The 17879-nt window shown below is 38.1% G+C and overlaps 4 protein-coding genes across 4 annotated transcripts; 1 reads left to right on the forward strand and 3 right to left on the reverse strand.

Moving 5' to 3' along the window:
- Positions 1-819, reverse strand: LOC104089935 (fasciclin-like arabinogalactan protein 3). Its single transcript, XM_009594954.1, has one exon. It carries the CDS (start codon positions 817-819, stop codon positions 1-3), a length of 819 nt encoding a protein of 272 aa, XP_009593249.1.
- Positions 820-4273: 3454 nt separating this feature from the next.
- Positions 4274-4822, reverse strand: LOC138902339 (uncharacterized). Its single transcript, XM_070190192.1, has one exon. The coding sequence runs from the start codon at positions 4820-4822 to the stop codon at positions 4274-4276; it is 549 nt and encodes a 182-aa protein (XP_070046293.1).
- Positions 4823-8195: 3373 nt separating this feature from the next.
- On the reverse strand, positions 8196-9002 carry LOC117279139 (uncharacterized). The gene is made up of 2 exons (XM_070190193.1): positions 8966-9002; positions 8196-8611 (listed from the first exon to the last, which is right to left on the reverse strand). Exons 1-2 carry the CDS (start codon positions 9000-9002, stop codon positions 8196-8198), a joined length of 453 nt encoding a protein of 150 aa, XP_070046294.1.
- Positions 9003-16328: 7326 nt separating this feature from the next.
- On the forward strand, positions 16329-17159 carry LOC104105776 (fasciclin-like arabinogalactan protein 3). Its single transcript, XM_009614168.4, has one exon. The coding sequence runs from the start codon at positions 16329-16331 to the stop codon at positions 17157-17159; it is 831 nt and encodes a 276-aa protein (XP_009612463.1).
- Positions 17160-17879: the final 720 nt, after the last annotated feature.

Consider the following 17879-nt stretch of genomic DNA (forward strand, 5'->3'; position numbering starts at 1 on the left):
TTAGAAAGCTGCAACCATTGATGCCAAAACTCCAAACAAACAAAAGGAAACCTTCAATTTCCGAGCAGATGATCCTGCAGGTGGTGGCGCCTGAGCGTCAGCCGGTGGCGAATCAGCCGCCGGCGAACTAGCCAAAGAATCGGCATCCTTAGAAGGAGCAGGGGCCTCTGTTTCTTCAGAAACAGGGGACTCTGCTTCTTCTTCGGGGGACTCTGCTTCATCATCAGAAGGTGGTGAACTCTTAGGTGAAGATGTTGCATTATTAGCCTTAGGTGGTGGAGCTGAAACTGGTGCAAGTGTTCCATCTAATCCAGGTGTAACAATTGGCTGAGAAATTCCAAGAATTGATATGTTATAAGGCTGATTCATTACTGATTTTTCGAGCCTTGAATCGCGTTGAGCGCCTTTAACAGCTGATCCAAATACAAAACTACCATCTTTAGCTGTCACATTCAAGAAACCTTGGTCATATCCTGCTTTACCAGATTGTTGGTACATTGTTGTCAATTTTGCAGTTTTGTCCTTTAAGTTTTTGAGTTTCGGGATATCATAGTAATCTAATACAACATAGGTTGATAAAACACTCTTGAGAACATCATCTGATTTTGAGGTAAGGTCACCAATTGCACCATTTGGAACGGCCAAAATTGTAATTGTGGCCCTTTTGTTAATTTCAGTGGCTAAGCCAGATTTAGAAAGAAGGTCATTAAAAGTGCTATAATCAGAAAATTGGCTTAGAATTTTTGTGATATTAAAAGCTGAGGCTGAGGAAGCTAGTAGAAGGAAGTAACAGAGAAGGGCAACAATGGAACGATTCATTTTTGCCGGCAATGATCAAAGCCAAAGAAAGAAAGAAAAAAAGATACAAAATATATTTATTTTTTTAGTTTTTTTATACCAGCAAAAATGAGATTTTTTTTGTTATGTTTCTTCCTAGATAAAAACAACCAACTCCGACTTATGAAAAGAGAAAAAATGGAGGGTTATATAGAGTGGAGTTAATGGAGGTGAAGAGTTCTTAGCTTGTGAATTCGAGTGAATGTCTCTAACCCTTACATTCGCATGCATGCATAAATCAGTCGTTTTCAAAGTCTTTCATAATTTGAGTTGACGGAATGAATTTACTTTCGTATTAATTAACCTCTATTTGTACGGCATAAAATCATGTACTATACATTATCCAATTAGAAAAATATTTGTACGGTGAAAAATAATATGAGTTGTTTAACGTATTCTTAACCATACCCAGTATGGTATTTTTGCAACGGTCTGTCTCACCATTTTATTATGGTATATTTGATCTCGCGTCACGAATTGTTGTAAGCGTATCCAAATTTATAGAATAATAGAAATAAATAACTTTAGTTATTATATTTCTAGACAAGAAATAGTCTTAGTCAATTAGTTTTGTTTAGTCTTAAGTTAGAAAAGGTCCTAAGTTCAATTTTACTTAATCATAATTTTTAATCCCTCTTAGAACAAAATCAAACACATAACCAACACATTGGGAGACAATCCGTCCTAAGTGGTGTTATTTTATCCTACTTATCCATTCTCAAAGTATTAATGCATATATTCAGTAAAATTTTACTGACGTGACACCGCTTCGTCGAACATGCGTCATCCCCGGAGTGTAGGGGCGGAGGGAGAGCGTTAACTACGGATTCGGACGAATCCAATAGCTTTTGCTTAAATCCATATTTGTATTAGAAAATTCATAAAATATATATAATATTAAATTGCGAAACGGTTATTAAGACAAGTTGAGAGCTCAGTAACGCATTTAGAATCCATAAACTTTAAATTCTAGCTTCTTCTTCCTCTTACGTATGTCATCTATCAAGGGATTGTGAGTTAATGAATGGGATGCTCTCCATCTTCATTATACCTTTCATATTACTCACGATATCTATTTAACGTGATTAATTTTAATATTCTATTTAGTTTTCTTTCAACCTTATTTGGAAACAATTCTAGAACCTCTACTATTGATTTTCTTTGATGCAATAAATAAACATATACTAGTATTATTTATTGCAGTAGTATACTACGACCATTAAAAGACCACCAATAGCCTTACAGTTATCATTCAACTATCATTACCAACAATCACTATCGCATAATCATCATTGGGAAGGACCTTCAACACTAGCTACCTGCCACCTCTAGTCTCCATGGTGCAACCACAACCAACCACATCCACCATCGGTGGCGGATGTAGAGTTGTCACGGCCCAATTTAGGATCATGACCGGTACTTAGGAGCAAGTGTCCACAAGTAAGCCCCATCGATATTTTACAGAAAATCTGACAGAGTTTTCCCTGTTTTTGGATTATCCCAAAAAGTTTCATGTCTCAAATCAACAACCAAACATCCTAATATCAATTCAAACGACAATGACTTTATCAATTAACCAAAATAAATATCTACCATTAATAGTCCACCCACTAACAACTAGAAATACTACTTTATCTCCAACTTTGATAAGAATGAGCGATACTCAACATAAGTCTATAATAACAAAAGAATACTCGAAACTCTAAAAATAATGACTATGGAGCGACTCTAAGAGTTCAAAGAAAAGACCATAACAATAAATAAAATTTTCGCCCACGCGAACAAGTGCGAGGCTTACCAAGAACTATCAACCTATGCGCTCTAATTAATGAAATCCCCGCACGCGTCAACTGCTGTCTCTGTAAAAAAAAATTAGCGGGGAATGAGTTGCTAGCTCAGTGAGTAATAACACTTAACCATAACCGTTTTTATTGGGGACAAATCAGAAAACATGCTAGTATGTCAAACAGAAAATAACATAAAAATACCATTTCAGAAACAATAAATAATTTTCAGTCTTGTCATATTTTTCTTGTAGTATAATACAATTAACAATTTAATAATAAGCTCGGTAACCACTGTATAATATCAATATTCACATTTGGGAGGTTTTAATGAACGGATCATGTAATCGGTATAACTGTGGATTTCTTCGCAAGAAGTCAAATATAACGGTAGTCCCTACTCGAAGGAAATCGGTAACGGTATGCTAGTTTTATCTTCCCACTAGCCAGGGCTGTAACGGTAATCTGTAATTATAAGGTGCACCAGGTCTAACGAACCCACCGTTAGCTACGAGATTCTTCAATGTCTACTCCCATTTATACTTGTCTCTGTAATCCGTATATACTCGTAGAAAATATTTTAAAATAATATAGGGCATTTCGGTTCTTATCAAATCATATAATGTCATTTCCATAACAGTAAATTCAAGTAACGGTAAAACAGATCTAGTGACAACGAAAATATTTAAAACAACGGTAATCATCTCAAATAAATATTTCAGTATCATATCGAGTAAAAGACTTGTCCCACATGCAACTCAAAATAATCGGTAACATATTCATATTAAAAATCATGTGTAAATCATGCAAGTTATGAAAACACAAATTGCGGTAAGATTACTACTCACAGTACTCGTGCCGAAATACTAAATGCTTCACCTCGAGCAATTCGTATAAATTTCTCCAATCAATCTATAATTACATAATATCGATCTCATGTTAATTTCCATGTTTAGGCTAATTCATAGCTAATTTAGAATGCCAAAATCCTCAGAGTTTTATATTTAGCTCTTAATTCTCCGAATTATAATAACTCAACAAATCCCTCTTATTCTACTTGAAATATTAAGACCCATTTCAGTATCCCAACTCACTGCTACAGTTAACTTAAACCAATTCAAAATCTATTAAATACAACTCATCCATATAATATACCTAGCTAATTCACTGAAAAGTCTCATGAATTTCTCAAAATTTCCTTAACTTTATCTTTTAAACTCTTAGTTCAATCCCAACCTCATATCTATTTAGTCCCATAAGGAATCATGTAAATAAAATAATAGTTCTTTCTAAAGAAGGAAGAATACATGTAATTTTCTTATCACTGAGACGCAAGAATATGAAAAAAATTCAGTTGGGTGTGAGTTTTTTCGGTACCAAGACTGCACCAACTTCTTCCTCCTTCTTTTCTCTTTTCTTTTGTCCTTTCTTTGCTCGTATTTTTTTTGTTTTATTAGTTAGTTTTGTTTTTCCTTTAAACTTAAATTATTTACTAAATACCCCATTTGTCCTCATTTAAAATATTGGGGGTATTACATCCTCCCCACCTTATGAAATTCGGTCCCCGAATTTAACTCAAGTATGTACCTGTAGACTGAAACAAATGGGGGTACTTGACTCGCATAGCATCTTCTATTTCCCAAGTAGCTTCTTCAACTATATGATTTCTCTACGAACTCAATTTGTTTTGACTGTAGCTTTCTTACTTTCCTATCAACAATAGCCATCGGTTCCTCCTCGTAAGACAACTTCTCATCAAGCGGTATAGCAGGTGCTTCAAGCACCTGAGATGAGTCTGATATACATTTCGTTAGCATTGAGATATGAAACACTGGATGAATAAAGGACAACTCAGGAGGGAGTGCCAAACGATAAGCCACAGTTCCCACTCGGTCTAGTATCTCATACGGTCCTATAAACCTGGGGTTCAACTTTCCTCTTTTCCCAAACCGCATCATACCTTTCATAGGGGAGACTCGTAGGAACACTTCGTCCCTAATTGTGAACACTAAATCTCTTCTTCTCTTATCAGCATAAGACTTTTGTCTACTTTGAGCTGTAAGCAATCTCTGTCTGATCAACTGGACCTTGTTCATAGCTTCTTGTACTAGGTCGGGTCCCAATAAGTTAGTCTCACCAGCTTCAAACCATCCGATAGGAGAATGACATCTTCTACTATACAATGCTTCGTATGGTGCCATTTGAATACTGGACTGGAAGTTATTGTTGTAAGCAAATTTAGCTAAAGGTAGATAAGCGTCCCAACTACCTCCAAACTTAAAAATGCAAGCTCTCAATATATCCTTCAAGATCTGTATAGTACGTTCAGACCGCCCGTTTGTCTGTGGATGAAATGCAGTACTAAGATCTACTCGTGTACCCAATGCTTCTTGAAAAGATTTCCAAAAGTGTGAGGTAAATTATGATCCTCTATCAGAGATGATGGATATTGAAACTCCGTGAAGTCGGACAATTTCGTTCATAAATATCTGTGCATATCTTACTCCACTATATGTAGTCTTCACTGGCAAAAAGTGTGCTGATTTTTTCAATTGATCTATAATCACCCATACTGAGTCATAACCTCTAAGGGTTTGTGGTAGACCGGTGACAAAAAATTCTTTCCCATTTCCACTCTGGAATCTCAATTTGTTATAACAGTCATGCGGGTCGCTGATGCTCAGCCTTGACCCGCTGACAAGTTAAACAACTAGAAACAAAGTTAGCAGCATCTTTCTTCATACCTTCCCACCAATAGAATTGCTTTAGGTCATGATACATTTTTGTGGATCCAGGATGTATAATGTATCTAGAGTTATGAGCTTCTTTAAGAATAGCATGCCTCAACCTATCTACGTCTGTGACACATAGCATGTCACCCATTCGAAGAACATCATCACTTTCAACAATCATATCCTTGCTTTTACCAGCTAAGGCCTCATATCTGTATTTGCAAAATCGCTCATCCTTATATTGGGTGGCCTTAATGCACTCAACAAATGAAGACTTAGCGTGAGCACAAGCCAACAATGCCTCCGAATCTCTGACACTAAATATGATACCCGTACCTTCTAGTCTCTGAATATCCTTGGCCAAAAGTCTCTTTGTAGGAGCTATATGTGCCAAACTCCCCATAGATTTTCTACTCAATGCATCAGCCACCACATTGGCTTTACCAGGATGATACAAAATAGAACAGTCCTAGTCCTTCAGTAGTTCCATCCACCGATGCTGCCAAAGATTTAGATCTCTCTACTGAAAGATATACTTCATACTTTTATGGTCAGTATAAATCTCATAAGTTTCACCGTATAGGTAATGCCTCCAAAGTTTTAGAGCAAATACCACTGCAGCCATCTCCAAATTATGTGTAGGATAGTTTTGCTCGTGCTTTTTCAATTGTCTCAAAGCATAAGCTATAACACGATCATTTTTCATGAGAACACATCTTAATCCCACCCTCGAGACATCACAGAATACTGTAAATCCTCTAGAACCTGATGGTAAGGCTAATATTGGTGAAGTTGTCAAACACATTTTGAGTTTCTGAAAGCTCTGCTCACATTCTTCCGTCCACTAAAACTTTGCATTTTTTTGTGTTAGCTTAGTCAGTGGCGCTGCTATTCTGGATAAATCCTGCGCAAAATGCCTGTAATAGCCTGCTAAGCCTAAAAAGTTGCGAATCTCTGTAGGAAAAGTAGGCCTGGGCCATTTCTGCACAGCTTCTGTCTTCTTAGGATCTACCATAATTCCATTTTTGGATACAACATGCCCTAGAAGTGCTACAAAGTCTAGCCAAAATTCACACTTCGAGAACTTAGCATAAAGCTGATATTCTCGCAATGTCTACAACACAGTCCTCAAATGATTCTCGTATTCACCTTGGCTACGAGAATATATCAGGATATCATCAATAAATACTATTACAAATCTATCCAGAAATGGCTTGAACACCCTATTCATTAAATCCATAAACCCAGCTGGAGCATTAGTCAGTCCGAAAGGCATCATAAGAAACTCATAGTGCCGGTATCGAGTTCTGAAAGCACTCTTAGAAATATCTTCATCTTTGTTTCTAAGTTGATGATAACCAGAACGGAGGTCAATCTTTGAAAAGTGGGCAGCTCCTTGTAACTGATCAAACATGTCATCTATACGAGGAAACGGATATTTATTGCGTATTGTTATCTTGTTCAACTGCTTGTAGTCAATGTACATTCTTAGGGATCCGTCTTTCTTATTTACGAACAGTACCGGTGCACCCCATGGAGATATACTCGGTCTGATAAAATCCTTATCTAACAAATCCTGCAGTTGTTGTTTTAACTCCTTTAACTCTGCTGGTGCCATCTGATATGGTAGTATTGATATGGGCTGTGTGTCAGGTGGCAAATCAATACCAAAATCTATTTCTCGTACTGGAGGCAATCCTGGTAAATCCTCAGGAAATACATAAGAAAATTCTCTCACTACTGGCACATTTTCTATACTAATTGTTTCCTTTCTTGTGTCATTTACAATAGCTAAGAGACCCAAGCAACCTTTCTTCAGAAGTCGTTGAGCTTTCATAAAAGATACAACTTTGTAAATCTCTGGAACCTGACCCCCTTTTAGAACAAAACTGGGTTCGTTTGGTATCTCAAACTTGACTATCTTTGCATGACAATCGACGATAGCATAGCAAGAATATAACCAATCCATTCCCATCAGCATGTCAAAGTCAATCATATCAAGTACAATAAGGTCATCTAGAGTATCTCTACCCTCAACCCGAATCTGGCAAGCACGATACACGTATTCAGCTAATAGAGACTCTCCAACAGGAGTAGCAACTAGAAAAGGATCATTCAATAGCTCAGGCTGTCTACTAAACCTCAAAGCAAAGTACGAGGACACATAAGAGTGAGTAGATCCCGGATCAATCAACGCAAGTAAATCAAATGAACAAACAGAGAGAATACATGTAACCACAGCATTCGAGGCATGAGCATCATGTCTAGTAAATGAAAAAACTCTCGCCTAACCTCTACCAGCATTCCCTTGTCCTTGATTCACAGTAGCACGGTCTCCAGCACCTCGACCTCTATTTCCTGTACCTGTAGCACATGAAGTATTACGAGTAGTCTGAGTAGGTGCAACTGACTGAATAGAAGCCTATTTGAAATTTCTCGGAGGCTGAGGGCAATCCCTCAAGTGATGTCCCAACTGGCCACACCGAAAGCACTCTCCCATTAGAACACGACATTGGCCCAAATGTGATCTACCACAGGTCTGGCAGACTGAAGTAGTGGCATATATCTGCTCAGAATTACGATGTCCAGATGATGATGGTCCCCTAGTACCCTGTTTGTAATGTGGTCTGTATGTGGACTGTGAAGACAAGTGTGTCCCTGTCTGAGATCCCTGTTGTTGTTGTCCCTGATTTCCTGCTCTTCGATTTTCACTAAAATTGCTACTAAAAGACCCTCTTGTCTTGGCCTTCTTACGTAAATCACTAGCCGTATGCTCCTCACGTCCCTTGGTTTCAATCTTTCTAGCAAGTTCGACTGCATCAGAGTAGGATAAAGTCTTCATCTATGGGGCTATTACAGTGTATAGACGACCAACCAATCCATCAACAAACCTCTGAACTCGAGCTTCTTCGGTAGGCACTAAGTAAGGGGCATATCTAGAAAGCTTACAAAACTTGGTGTTATATGTTGACACATCCATATCTGGAGTCTGAACCAATCTCTCAAAGTCTCTAGCATATTTTTGCATCAGGCTTTCCGGAAGAAAATGATTCATGAACAATTTAGTGAATTCGTCCCATGTCAGTGGTGCTGCTCCTACTGTCCTTCCTAGCAATACAGTTTCATACCATGTGTTAGCCATATCCTCTAGTTTGTATGCTACGAGCTCCACGGCTCTCTCACTAGAACATCCAAGAGCACGTAATGCCTTGACTGTCCCATCCAAGAAACTTTTAGGATCTGCCGAATTATCAGAACCTGTGAATTTTGGTGATTTCAATTTCAGGAACTCTTGTAGGGATACTTCCTTATTCCCGAAAGTCTGAGTCTGTACAGGTGCTTGTGTCTGTAAAGTATCCTGAGGAGCTGAACTTCCACCCTAAGTAGGAACTAATGCCTCTAACACATTCAATAACTTTTCCATTGCATCTGCAGGTAAGGCAACAATAGGTACAACAGTTGTCACTAGTGGTGGAGCGTCCTGAACTCTCTGCCCTTGCACTTGATCTGGTATAGCAGCTTGGGGTTGACCTATGTTCCCAACTTCAGGTTGAGGAGAAGCATGTCTTCTAGTTTAATGAACCCCAACTTGACCGCCACCCCGGGTAGTACCACGTCCAGCAGATGAAGGTGTGCGTGTCCTAGACATTTGCGAAAGAAATACTCCAAAGTCAATCTCAAGTTATCTCAACGCATGATCAAAGAATGAATGAAGGGAAAACATTCCTAGATGTTCAGTAGGCTCAAGATCATAAGTATGGGCGCCTACATACCTATGAACAAGACTCTACTAAACATTGCTGCATGATTCGGGACTTAAAGCCTAAGCTCTGATACCAACTTTGTCATGACCCAATTTAGGATCATGACTGACACTTAGGAGCAAGTGCCCCTAAGTAAGCCTCATTGGTATTTTACAGAAAATCGGACAGAGTTTTTCCTGTTTTTGGACTATCCCAAAAAATTTTCTGTCTCAAATCAACAACCAAACATTCTAATATCAATTCAAACGACAATGGCTTTATAAATTAACCAAAACAAATATCTACCATTAATAGTCCACCCACTAACAACTAGAAATACTACTTTATCTCCAACTTTGATAAGAATGAGCGATACTCAACATAAATCTATAATAACAAAAGAATACTCAAGACTCTAAAACTAATGACTATGGAGCAACTCTAAGAGTTCAAAGAAAAGACCATAACAATAAATAAAATTTCCGCCCACGCGAACAAGTGCGAGGCTCACCAAGAACTATTAAGCAGTGCGCTCTAATTAACGAAATCTTCGCCCGCGTCAACTGTTGTCTCTGTAAAAAAAAATTAGCGGGGAATGAGTCGCTAGCTCAGTGAGTAATAACACTTAACGACAACCATTTTTATTGGGGACAAGTCAGAAAACATGTTAGTATGTCAAACAGAAAATAACATAAAAATGCCATTTCAGAAACAATAAATAATTTTCAGTCTCATCATGTTTTTCTTGTAGTATAATACAATTAACAATTCAGTAATAAGCTCGGTAACCACTGTATAATATCAATATTCACATTTGGGAGGTTCCAATGAACGGATCATGTAATCGGTATAACTGTGGACTTCTTCGCAAGAAGCTATAACGGTAGTCCCTACTCGAAGGAAATCAGTAACGATATGCTAGTTCTACCTTCTCACTAGCTAGGGTTGTAACGGTAATCTGTAATTACAAGGTGCACCAGGTCTAACGAACCCGCCGTTAGCTACGGGATCCTTCAATGTCTACTCCCATTTATACTTGTCTTTGTAATCCGTATATACTCGTAGAAAATATTTTAAAACAATATAGGGTATTTCGGTTCTTATCAAATCATATAATCTCATTTCAATAACAGTAAATTCAAGTAACGGTAAAACAGATCTAGTGACAACGAAAATATTTAAAACAACGGTAATCATCTCAAATAACTATTTTGGTATCATATCGAGTAAAAGATTTGTCCCACATATAACTCAAAATAATCGGTAACATATTCATATTAAAAATCATGTGTAAATCATGCAAGTTATGAAAACACAAATTGCGGTAAGATTACTACTCACAGTACTCGTGCCGAAATACTAAATGCTTCACCTCGAGCAATTCGTATAAATTTCTCCAATCAATCTATAATTACATAATATCGATCTCATGTTAATTTTCATGTTTAGGCTAATTCATAGCTAATTTAGAATGCCAAAATCCTCAGAGTTTCATATTTAGCTCTTAATTCTCCGAATTATAATAACTCAACAAATCCCTCTTATTCTACTTGAAATATTAAGACCCATTTCAGTATCCCAACTCATTGCTACACTTAACCTAAACCAATTCAAAATCTATTAAATACAACTCATCCATATAATATACCGAGTTAATTCACTGAAAAGTTTCATGAATTTCTCAAAAATTCCTTAACTTTATCTTTTAAACTCTTAGTTCAATCCCAACCTCATATCTATTCAGTCGCATAAGGAATCATGTAAATAAAATAATAGTGTTTTCTAAAGAAGGAAGAATACATGTAATTACCTTATCACTGAGGCGCAAAAATATGAAAAAAATCCTGTTGGGTGTGAGGTTTTTCGGTACCAAGACTGCACCAACTTCTTTCTCCTTTTCTCTTTTCTTTCATCCTTTCTTTGCTCGTATTTATTTTTGTTTTATTAGTTAGTTTTTTTCCTTTAAACTTAAATCATTTACTAAATACCCTATTTGTCCTCATTTAAAATATTGGAGGTATTACAAGAGTATAGTTATATATTGGGTTCCTGAGAACCCAGTAACTTCTGTGTAGATCTTGTATCATGGGCGGACCTAGCGTATTACCGACAAGTTTAATTGAACCCATAACTTTTGACGCGGAGTAAAAATTTATTAAAATTATAAAAATAGTAGATATGAACCCATAACTTTAGAAATATAATGGGTTTAATACTAAAAACTTTAAAAGTTGAACCCATATGGTTTAAATACTGGACCCGCCTCTACCTTGTATTTCTATTAAAAAATTTATTAAATATCTATAAATATCTAACTATGAACCCAGTTATTATTGTTTATAATTTGAGATTACGACAAGAACCCATAAACTTTAAATCCAGGATCCGCCTCTGTTCACCACCTCCACGACAACACCAACCACCTAACCATTGACCTCCACCGGAGAATCACCACCATCAACGACATCCATAGCCAGCTACCACTGCACGAGCACCACCACCTCTTTTGCACGACCACCATTTTCTAGCCTCCTCTACCAATCACAACCACATCACTAGCAATTTTCTGCAGACCATCACCATAGCCAGCCACCACCACTGCTAACTTTTAACGTGTACTTCTTCAAATAAACTGTATACGGTCAAAACCGATTCGAGTAAGTCGTACAGACTGATCGAGATGATAATATTTCGATCAAAGGATATCTGCAGGACAAGCTCGGTCAAGATCCGAAGTAAGGGCGGCGAACTTCGAGCTCCAAGACCGATCAAATGACAAGCTCGATATGATTATCGAGCCCATATCCAAATCGAACTACGAGGCAAAGCGGAGATTATCGAAGATGTATGGACCAACCAACATTCACCCTGAATACCGATACCCCAAGTCAGAATCGAACTCGGACCAAGGCTGGCGGCTCGATCCAACACTGAGCTCGAGCCAGTATCGAGCTCGCAGATTAGGGTCGTTGCAACCGCACTATGGGAGAGAATCTTGGCGGAAATCGAGGAAAAGACAATATATCTTGTGCTCTCCACTACGTGTTTTTTATTGTATAAAAAGTAGGATCCCTCTACTATAAGAGGGATGGCAACAAAAGATCAAAAGGGAAAAAAAAAAAGAAAAGAGAATCCCTGGTGCTTGTTTTACTCATTCTTTTTGCTCACTATTTTTCATTCTCATAGTCAAGAATACCCATATTTTTATTTCTCTACACGATTTATATCAAATTGCATCACATATCCTTAGAACCATACATAAATCTAACGTTATCCGATTTTCGGGTAAACAGTTTGGCGCCCACCGTGGGGCTAAGAGTAACAGTGATTGTTTGATATAAATCTACAGTACACTCCAGCTTACAACTTCAGGTCAGCAATGGCCCTACCTATCGACCTTGAAGTCGGCCTTCAAGATGAAACCAACAACTTCGCGCCCGAGGTCGGAAGGTTACCTGACGATGACAACAAGGCTCGAATCGAAGAACCCGAAATTCGAGCCGAAGTACCATTGGATATCAATTCACAAATGGCTCTTGAGGCGAACCAACGTTCCGAACCGGAAAAAAGTATTCAGAGCGGTACTCGATCCGTAGCTCGAGACACCGATAACGTGAAAGAGATCGAAGTCAGCTTACGGGTGATCTTCAAAATGTTACAAGCCCAACAAATAGCGATAGCTCAGTTGCAGAGCCAAACTCAGGAACGAAGCAGGCAGGAGTCCAGTCCGCTTCGAGAAATCACCCACAAAACGGAACCAGCCATAGTGAAGTTAAACGTGCCAGAATCGGGGACTACTCCCGAAATTACTAAATTGCTCAAGGAACTCACAAAACGAGTCGAAGCCAACGATAAAAAAATAGAAACATATAATTCCAGGGGCGATCAGATCTCGGGAGCTCCACCAATGATAAAAGGGCTAGACTCGAAAAAATTCATTCAAAAGCCTTTTTCCTCGAGTGCTGCCCCAAAACCAATCCCCAAAAAATTCCGTATACCCGAAATACCCAAATATAACGGAACGACCGATCCCAACGAGCACATCACTTCTTACACGTGTGCCATCAAGGGCAATGATTTGGAAGATGATGAGATCAAATCTGTATTATTGAAAAAATTCGGTGAAACCCTGTCAAAGGGGGCAATGGTATGGTATCATAATTTACCATCTAACTCTATTGATTCTTTTGCTATGCTTGCAGATTGCTTCGTAAAAGCACATGCCGGAGCTATAAAGGTCAAAACTAGAAAGTCGGACATATTCAAGGTAATATAAAAGGATAACGAGATGCTAAGGAAGTTCGTAGCTCATTTTCAAATGGAACAAATGGATCTGCTACCAGTCACAGATGATTGGGCTGTTCAAGCTTTCACTCAAGGTCTAAACGAGCGAAGCTCGATGGCTTCACGGCGGCTGAAGCAAAATCTGATCGAGTACCCAGCCATTACTTGGACTGATGTGCACAATTATGCCTACGAGCTACATTATTTCGAGTTCGAATCATTCACTCGAATACTAAAGCCTACGGGCTACTTTTAATTCTAGTTCGAGCAAGCGCTCACTCGACCATTACGCCTACGGGCTACATTATTTCGAGTTCGAATCATTCACTCGACTACTAAAGCCTACGGGCTACTTTTATTTCGAGTTCGAGCAAGCGCTCACTCGACCATTACGCCTACGGGCTATATTATTTCGAGTTCGAGTAAGCACTCACTCGATCATTACACCTACGGGCTACATTATATCGAGTTCGAATCATTCACTCGACTACTAAAGCCTACGGGCTACTTTTATTTCAAGTTCGAGCAAGCGCTCACTCGACCATTACGCCTATGGGCTACATTATTTCGAATTCGAATCATTCACTCGACTACTAAAGCCTACGGGCTACTTTTATTTCGAGTTCGAGCAAACACTCACTCGACCATTACGCCTACGAGATACATTATTTTGAGTTCGAATCATTCACTCGACTACTAAAGCCTACGGGCTACTTTTATTTCGAGTTCGAGCAAGCACTCACTCAACCATTACGCCTACAGGCTACGTTATTTCGAGTTCGAATCATTCACTCGACTACTAAAGCCTATGAGCTACTTTTACTTCAAGTTCGAGCAAGCACTTACTCGACTACTAAGCCTACGGGCTACTTCGATCATTACGCCTACGGGTTGCATTGCATCGATTTCGAATCATTTATTACTAAGCCCACGGGCTACTTTTATTTCGATTTCGAGCAAAACTACTCATTTTCTTCGAGTTAAAACGAACACTTGACTATTTAAGCTGAAGGATGTTCGAGTTCGATAAAGCGAAGGGGACTACCCACAAGGCCCGAAGGCAACAGAGATTTAAATTCAAACTATCTATTCAGTTTGAAAGGCTATTTTTCTTCAAAAGGAAGAAAGATTTATATTTTCAATTTTTTTTTACAGAGGCGTCTACTCTTCCAAAGGGAAGTTCTTTATACAAAAGCCGAAAGCGGTATCGAAAGAACGCAGCGATCAACCTAAGGCCCTAAATGACTCAGTATTCATCGCAGGCCGTATTCTAAATGACAGCGATCGATCGACCTAAGACATAAAATGATGAATGGTGGAAGGAAAGGCTATTTATAAATTGAAGCAATGACGGTTCAATATCAGAGGTGGCCGACCACCGTCTGACACATTAAATGCCTCGGTGAAACCGAACCGATGGGACAGCTATCACATATGTTATGGCCGGGATCGATGAAAATGTCAGTATATATATCTGATCGAGCTGTTGGGAAATCACATCGTTTCTCGCCATATCCTGTTCCGAGAAACGAGGGGACTATCTATATACGGTCAAAACCGATTCGAGTCAGTCGTACAGACTGATCGAGATGATAATGTTTCGATCAAAGGATATCTGCATGACAAGCTCGGTCAAGATCCGAAGTAAGGGCGGCGAACTTCGAGCTCCAAGACCGATCAAATGACAAGCTTCGAACTACGAGGCAAAGCAGAGATTATCGAAAATGCATGGACCAACCAACATTCACCCTGAATACCGAGACCCCAAGTCAGAATCGAGCTCGGACCAAGGCCGAGGGCTCGGTCCAACACTGAGCTCGAGCCAGTATCAAGCTCGCAGATTAGGGCCGTTGCAACCGCACTATGTGAGAGAATCTTGGCGGAAAACGAGGAAAATACAATATATCATGGGCCCTCCACTACGTATTTTTTATTGTATAAAAAGTAGGATCCCTCTACTATAAGATGGATGGCAACAAAAGATCAAAAGGGAAGGACAAAAAAGAGAATCCTTGGTGCTTGTTTTACTCATTCTTTTTGCTCACTATTTTTCATTCTCATAGTCAAAAATACCCATATTTTTATTTTTCTACACGATTTATATCAAATTGCATCGCATATCCTTAGAACCATACACAAATCTAACGTTATCCGATTTTCGGATAAACATAAACAATTTTTATAACATATATCATGTAAATTAAGATTTTTTTCTACTATTTTCTGAATGTTGTGTTTATTATTATTATTTTGAATTTTATATTTATTACTCCATCCATTTCAATTTATGTGAACCTATTTTTCTTTTTAGTCCGTGCCAAAAATAATTATCATTTTTCATATTTAGAAACAATTTATCTTTATGCAATGATTCATAGTCCCACAAAATATATGTGCCTCATTTTACACCACAAGTTCAAAAGTATTATCTTTTTCTTAAATTTCATGCCGAGTCAAATAAGTTCACATAAATTAAAACCGAGGGAGTACTAAATATAAATTATAAACGTTCAAAAGAAAAAAAAGTCCGTAATCATTCAAGCTTTAGATTTTAAAATAATGTCGTAATCATTAAATCTGTGATCAAGAAAAAAACTAATGATAAATCCTCAGGACAAGTTTACTTCATTCCAATCTTTATGGTAATGGGACATAAACATTCTTATCCAAATTTTGACCGATATTGCCTCTAAACAAGAATTTTTTTTGTAACTGTGCTATTTATGCGTCCATGCATTTGCATGGGAGAGAAAAGTTCACTCCCATCCACAAGCTCAACAACCCTTCATCTCCATAACTCCAACTATATATAATCCTCCATTTCTTCAAACAAACAAGTCGGAGCTGGTCTATTTTTTCTCTAAAGGAAGAAACATAAGAAGAAGAAAAAAGTAAATATTAAAACACATTTTTGCTGGTAAAAAACTCAAAAAAAATAACCAGCAAAAATGAGTCGTTCAATTGCTCCACTGCTTTGTACCTTCCTCCTCTTGGCCGCCACCTCGGCCTCGGCCTTTAATATCACAAAAATTCTAAGCCAATATTCAGATTACAGCACCTTCAATGAACTTCTTTCTAAATCTGGCTTAGCCACTGAAATTAACAAAAGGGCCACAATTACAGTCTTAGCCGTTCCAAATGGTGCAATTGGTGATCTTACCTCAAAATCAGATGATGTTCTCAAGAGAGATTTATCAACCCATGTCGTATTAGATTACTATGATCCAATGAAACTCAGAAATATGAAGGAAAAAACAGCAAAATTGACAAATATGTACCAACAATCAGGTAAAGCAGCATATGACCAAGGTTTCTTGAATGTGACAGCTAAAGATGGTAGTTTTGTATTTGGATCAGCTGTTAAAGGCGCTCAACGCGATTCAAGGCTAGAAAAATCAGTAATGAATCAGCCTTATAACATATCAATTCTTGGAATTTCTCAGCCAATTTTTACACCTGGATTAGATGGAACACTTGCACCAGTTTCAGCTCCACCACCTAAGGCTAATGCACCATCTTCACCTAAGAGTTCACCACCACCTTCTGATGATGAAGCAGAGTCCCCTGCTGAAGAAGAAGAAGCAGAGTCCCCTGTTGAAGAAACAGAGGCTCCTTCTCCTTCTGAGGATGCCGATTCTCCGGCCAGTTCACCTTCTCCGGCCGATGATTCGCCTCCGGCCGATGCTCAGTCGCCACCACCGGCAGGATCATCCGCTGGAAAATTGAAGGTTTCCTTTGGTTTGTTTGTTGTTTTGGCCTCAATGGTTGCAGCTTATTAAAAAGGGTGATTTTCTTTTTCATTACCCTGTTTTAATAAAAAGAAAATAACAGGGATACTTATAAGTTGTATATGAAAGGGGAAAATTCCAAAGGATGTGTACTTCATGGGAAAATATTTTAAATGACTAAATATATTCATTGATTGTAATTATAGCAATCACGTGTCTTGGTAACATTTTACCTTAAGCTACTCGGTAGGAATACAAATTAGTTGGGCTAATGAGTTTCGCAAAAAAAATATTACATTTTGTGGTACATGATTAATTTTGAGATGTTTTGAGGAAGAAAAAAGATGAAGTTTAGGATGATCTCACTCTTTTATGTGTAGTTTTTGCCAATATAATTCTTGATCTTATGTTAATTTGGATATGATGAAACTTTTCCACTAACCCTATAATTATGATTAAATTTAAATGTTAGATGAACTCTATATGCTGATAAAAAAAGACAGTCGGTGTACAATAGCAGGGTTCGAGGAAGGGTCGCACTCCAATAGATGTGAGGTAGACAGCCTACCATAATGAAACATTAGTGGCTGCTTTCACGGCTCGAACTCGTGACCTATAGGTCACACGTACAGAGACAACTTCACAGTTGCTCCAAAGCTCTCCTTCGAACTGTATAGGCTAATATTGGTCCCAAAAAAAGACATAGAAAATACAGATAACCCATAAATAAACAACCATCATACTGTAAAAATTAAATAGGTTCGATCTATA

The sequence above is a fragment of the Nicotiana tomentosiformis genome, chromosome 12, assembly GCF_000390325.3.
Source record: "Nicotiana tomentosiformis chromosome 12, ASM39032v3, whole genome shotgun sequence".
Classification (NCBI taxonomy): domain Eukaryota; kingdom Viridiplantae; phylum Streptophyta; class Magnoliopsida; order Solanales; family Solanaceae; genus Nicotiana; species Nicotiana tomentosiformis.

What these genes read in the sequence shown, in the direction of transcription:
- LOC104089935 (XM_009594954.1), bottom strand. Translation starts at nt 819, where the DNA reads ATGAATCGTTCCATTGTTGCCCTTCTCTGTTACTTCCTTCTACTAGCT.
- LOC138902339 (XM_070190192.1), bottom strand. Translation starts at nt 4,822, where the DNA reads ATGGCACCATACGAAGCATTGTATAGTAGAAGATGTCATTCTCCTATC.
- LOC117279139 (XM_070190193.1), bottom strand. Translation starts at nt 9,002, where the DNA reads ATGTCTAGGACACGCACACCTTCATCTGCTGGACGTG. An exon ending in ACCTTCATCTGCTGGACGTG is followed by an intron (nt 8,612 to 8,965) that starts GTACTACCCGGG and finishes CAAAATTCACAG; the next exon opens with GTTCTGATAATTCGGCAGAT.
- LOC104105776 (XM_009614168.4), top strand. Translation starts at nt 16,329, where the DNA reads ATGAGTCGTTCAATTGCTCCACTGCTTTGTACCTTCCTCCTCTTGGCC.